We start from the raw sequence: 5,054 nt of genomic DNA on the forward strand, positions 1-5,054 counted from the left end.
AAACGAAAGACGCTATGTTTAGACATAGAAACTAAGCCCCACGAGGCTTTGTTTGTGAGACATGCAGCCACGTGGGACTGTCGAGGGGAGTTTCTGGGCGGAGCTTGGTAAGGGCCATTAGATTCGATGTGTTGATGCATTTTGACGTGCTTGAACACTGCAGCAACACGCAAACTTCCCTATTCACTCAGTGTGTTATAGGATTTGTTGCTGCACATTTGCACAATGTGAAGTAAAGAGGAGACCAGCTGCACAGGCAGGCAGCGAAATGAGAAGCAACGGTTTGTGTGATCGGCAACAAGAGACTGATTGGCGATCACGGATCATACACTTTTTCACGGAAATCGGGCGATTATGATTATGATGTGGCCGATCGATTGGCACACCTCTAATATAAACTGAAGTAGTTTGACAAGAATCATAGAGAAGATATAGCAAATTTTAGGAAGTTTTAAGAGTTTTCTGCCATGGGTTTTTAACTTGACTTGCCTATGTAAGAGAGGGATTTCTTTTTCCAGATATTCTAGAAATTCTTTTATTTATAACATAAGAATAATAACTAATAACTCCAGTCTGACCAGGGTGTATAATGTAATGGGTAGGCCTGTCGCGATAAACGATAGATCAATTAATCGCACGATAAATTAAACCTATCGACCTGATTTTAATTATCGGCTTTATCGTCTCTTCCTGCCTTTTTTTCTTTCTGTTGATGACATGAAAAAGGCTCAGCTCCGGTGCTCTCCACTGACCCTCCACTGACCCTCCCTTCCTATTTCCTTAGTGTAATGTCCAGCTCACACTACACGAGTTGTTGCCGACTGTCAGCCCATTTTCAAAACCTGAGAGACATTAGCCGACAGAAATCCTAGGCATAACGGTTCAATCGGGTTCGTCATGCCGTGTAGTGTCCAGCCACCTGTTCACAAAATAATGGCTACAAGTCCAGTTAACTAATTTTAAAACCAGGCATTAATCAATGCTTTACTAGAATCTACCTGCAATGCATGTGGCTAGAGTCAGCGTAAAGTCCTGGCAGAATGGAAATCATTATAACCTATTTATGTCACGTTAACGCAGAACAGCTGAAAACTTATCGAGTTTATCAACTGCGGTAGCAATTTGGCTACAACTCCTCTCCTTGTCATTTCTATATTCTTTGCACGAAATGTTGAATAAATATTAATGTTGCTTCCACATATCTCCAATGTCCGCTGGACTTCGTGTTGCGCCGAAGTCCAGCCGACTTCGGTTTGGTTTATTCTCAGCTAAAATAAGTTTACTGTTGTTATCAACTGTTGTGTCAGCTGTTTGGGATTCCCCTCCTAATTTCCGCTCAGAAAGCAGGAGGAGAATCCGCGCTTTCTGATTGGCTACCTGTCACATTCAGTGTTAATGGGAAAACCCCTGATTTAGATCAGAGCGGCCACGACGATCTAAATCACACTACAGGATGATCGGTTACGAAATCACCAGCGACAATCTTAGAACAGCCAACGATCTAAGATTGTCGTAAGGGGAAAATGGGGGCAAAAAACTGTGTAGTATGACCTACTGCATTAGGTAGTCGGATGTTCCCATCTTTTCTATTTAAATCTAGTGATTACTGAAGGGCAATATAGTATGCAGACTTCATAATCTGCACTCTTTTGGTTGAATGCAGTATTTATTACCACTTTGGTTTTATGTTGTTTAGTTTTTATTAAAGTACGTTTTTTGTTAATGGAGACTGAGAATCCATTTTATTTTTGTTTTTGGTTTTATTTAGTTCATCAGTTCTTCCAGTGTTATGTGTTTTTTTGAAAATAAAGTGCATCTATCTATGGCAGTAAATCACATTATTACGTAATTTCCATTAAATCAGTGTCAGAAGGTCTTGAAACAATATTATCGTTTATCGCAATAATTTTTTAGACAATTAATCATCCAACAAAATTTTTTATCATGACAGGCCTACTAATGCGTTATATTATCAAGCAATGATCAATAATTTTATAATCTGCATTAATTTATAAGAGACATTGGGAGGCAGCTAGATGGAAATAGGGCTGCACAATAAATCAGAAATATGTTGTCACTGCAATATCAGTGTTCAAAACATTCATATTCATGTTCAAACATTTCTGTTGCAGAACAGAAATGTTTGCTTTCCAAACATCTGTTTGGAGATCAATAATTGTTGATGTATAATATCTACACTTTCTGAAGTGTTATATTTTATGCTAATGTAATATTTAGCTAGTAGGACAGTCTCACTGCAGCAAAAACTCATACCAACCACACATAACATTTCCAAAAGGTCACATAGAGTAGTAAGCACAAATTAGAAAGAGAGGAAGGAAGAAAAGAGGTATATATTGCACTTAATCTCGTCGGTACAATATTTACCAATATTATCGCCATTGCAATAATTTCTAATATCATTCATTCCTGATGGGTTCTTTATTCGACTTGAGAATGATCTTGATGTTAGCTCAAATCATATTTCGAAAGAGTTATGGAGGTTTCCTGAAGTTTTGTGACTGTCTGTTGGAAGATGGGCCAGCAGTAGCCAGAATTATTTGTGGAGTTGCCTATATGCCACGGACTTCCACATTCTTTAGCCACATAGACCACGTACAGTGCACAGGCAGCAGAATGTTAGCAATGGCTCCTCCGTCACTGCAGGACTATTAATGATGTTTATAGAATTATTATGACATCCTCAAATGACCGTTGTTAAGTGTTAATAAGTGTTGGTGGTGTTTTTAAAATAAATGAAGAAATTAGCTTGTTTCCATAGTAATAGCCGAAAGTCTTAAAATCCCTTGAAGATCAAAAGAAAGATTGCTTTTATTTGCTTGTTAAAAGTAAAGAAAAAGTGTTGAAGGTTGGGTCAGAGCTTTTAGCTCATGACTGTATTTAATGTATTTTTGATGTAAAGAACAGCAAAGTGACTTTTTTTTCAGTTTGTAGGTATCACATGTAATTTTTCTTTCAGCATTCAGTGGCTGTCAACTCAGGCTTCAGGAACTCTGGGCTCACTGTTGGCAAGACAGGGAAGATTGTATCGGTAAGCAGAGAAAGGTGGTGATGAAGATAAGACCTAATTTTAAGTTAAACCAGCATTAGTAGTTTTTTAATGTATTTCACAAGTCTTTGAATTTTTAAGTTCATCTTACAAACATAAGATATAAAGAAACACTGAGACTGAATGTAGTTTTGGTGTGTTAATGTCATTACTAAGATTTTCTGTGTGTTACAATGTTCTAGTGTTCTATATCTGGACACAAAAGAAATCATTAACCTTTTAGCAGTTCTTAACATTACACAGAGTGATCTTATCCAAAATGCAGAGCTATTGGATGAAAAAAAAGTAATAAATTCACTTGTATGGACACCCTGCATGTTATTGCTTATATCAGGAAATTCCATCTATGCGCACAACACTGGAGGGCAAAAAACCTATTCTTTTACATACTATCCATAGCTGCGTTGCCGGAGTGGAACAATTCTATTATCTAAATGAACCCTGGAGATGTAGGTATTATTAATTTAATGCTATGTGCCACAGCAAAGAAAAAAGCACAGAAAAATTGTTGAAGAACAACTCAAACATTTTTTTCTTGCTCTCTGTGTTGGCTACGCTACACATAGACTCATTGCCATAGCAACTGACAACAATGCCACAAACATTTCTCAAATAAAAACCAGAATATTCACTCCGTTACAGTATTCTGTTTTTAGGCTTGACGTTTATTTTGCGATTATTAATATGTGATCACTGTGGTAGATTAGCTACTGCTGCTATTAGTTATTCTAACACCAGTGGTTGATTATTTAATTGTGGTTGATTAATAATTTAAACACCTGCTCTACTGACGATCTGTCAGAGTAGGTGTTTAGGTCGCCTTTTTTATTTTGCAACTGAACCGAAACACATTGAATTCACAATCACATTTTCATGTTATGGTTGTCAAAGTCAAGCAAGAATAACTGAACTACTTTCTTTCCCTTGCTATTTTTTTTTTCTTAAAACTTTTTTTTCTGACCTTGTCATCTGGTTGCCATAGTGCAGCAAAGCTATACGTTCCTTTTTCTTTTATATATATCAGGTGTACATTTAAGATTTAGCACATTTTATTGAGGACTTGAGCTAAAACTTATAGTAATTATCGTCAGCCAGCAGCTTTTTGCCCTCCTGCAGGGAAATGGGGGTGGGATCTTGATGTCAAGCTGCAAGGGGTAGCCCTTTTCAATAACTACTAAGTTAACATATTTTTGAGGAAATAACCTAAAACACCAGGAGAAAATCTAGATAAAACACAAGAGACAGCAGAATAGAGTATAAAAAGATGATAAAACATGTTACACTTAATCAACATCAAGCCACGCTGAACATACATGTCTTCAGGACTCAGGTTAGAAGTCATCTTATTTCAGCTGGGATTTTATTTGAGTCTAGGAACATGATTGCCCCAGTTCTTATATCTAGACCTCGGCACTTCCAGTAAGCTCTGATTTGAGGTCCTAAAGCTGCAGTACGTAACTTTTATAAAAAAATATATTTTTACATATTTGTTGAAACTGTCCCTATATCATAACAGTAAGTTATGAGACAGATAATCTCTCCCTGCTCCCAGTGCTAACTAGAAAGAACCAATCAGAGCCAGGTAGTGCTGTGCCATGTTGATTTTCGTATTCAAAGATAAGACAATTTCAGTTAATGACAGAAACAATAATCTTGACAGAAAATGCATTTTTTGCCATTGTATTTTATCGAAGAAACTGAAAACAGATTCCTGAAGGCTGAGAATGAACTTTAACAGTGCACACATGCTTTTTATATCTTCTTCATCATGAGACATACTTTCTTTCCCTTATCCTCCTGACTACCAGAAAAAAAATATTATCCAATCACCATTTTTTTTAAATTCCACAATCTTTGTAAGGTAATTAGAATACTGGAAACATTTTTTTTTGGAAAAAAAAGTTTTTATTTTTGAAATATCATGTGTCCAGACAATGGACATCGGAACGCCATACATTTAAAACTTAACCTTCATGGCAACCAG

General features: G+C 36.6%; 1 protein-coding gene across 3 annotated transcripts in view; it reads left to right on the forward strand.

Annotated features, from left to right (window-relative positions):
* tyw3 (tRNA-yW synthesizing protein 3 homolog (S. cerevisiae)) overlaps positions 1-5,054 on the forward strand; it is a 26,067-nt gene that overhangs the window by 10,596 nt on the left and 10,417 nt on the right. For 2 of the 3 annotated variants that reach the window (XM_015022710.1, XM_015022708.1), the window contains exon 4: positions 2,981-3,052. The exons of the other annotated variant lie outside the window; for it this stretch is intronic. In XM_015022710.1, the coding sequence (XP_014878196.1) occupies positions 2,981-3,052 (72 nt within the window). The remainder of the gene's footprint in view (positions 1-2,980; positions 3,053-5,054) is intronic. 3 annotated transcript variants of the gene reach the window in all.

Source organism: Poecilia latipinna, unplaced genomic scaffold (genome assembly GCF_001443285.1).
Source record: "Poecilia latipinna isolate Pla-1442-1.1 unplaced genomic scaffold, P_latipinna-1.0 Scaffold3082, whole genome shotgun sequence".
NCBI classification, from domain to species: Eukaryota; Metazoa; Chordata; class Actinopteri; order Cyprinodontiformes; family Poeciliidae; genus Poecilia; species Poecilia latipinna.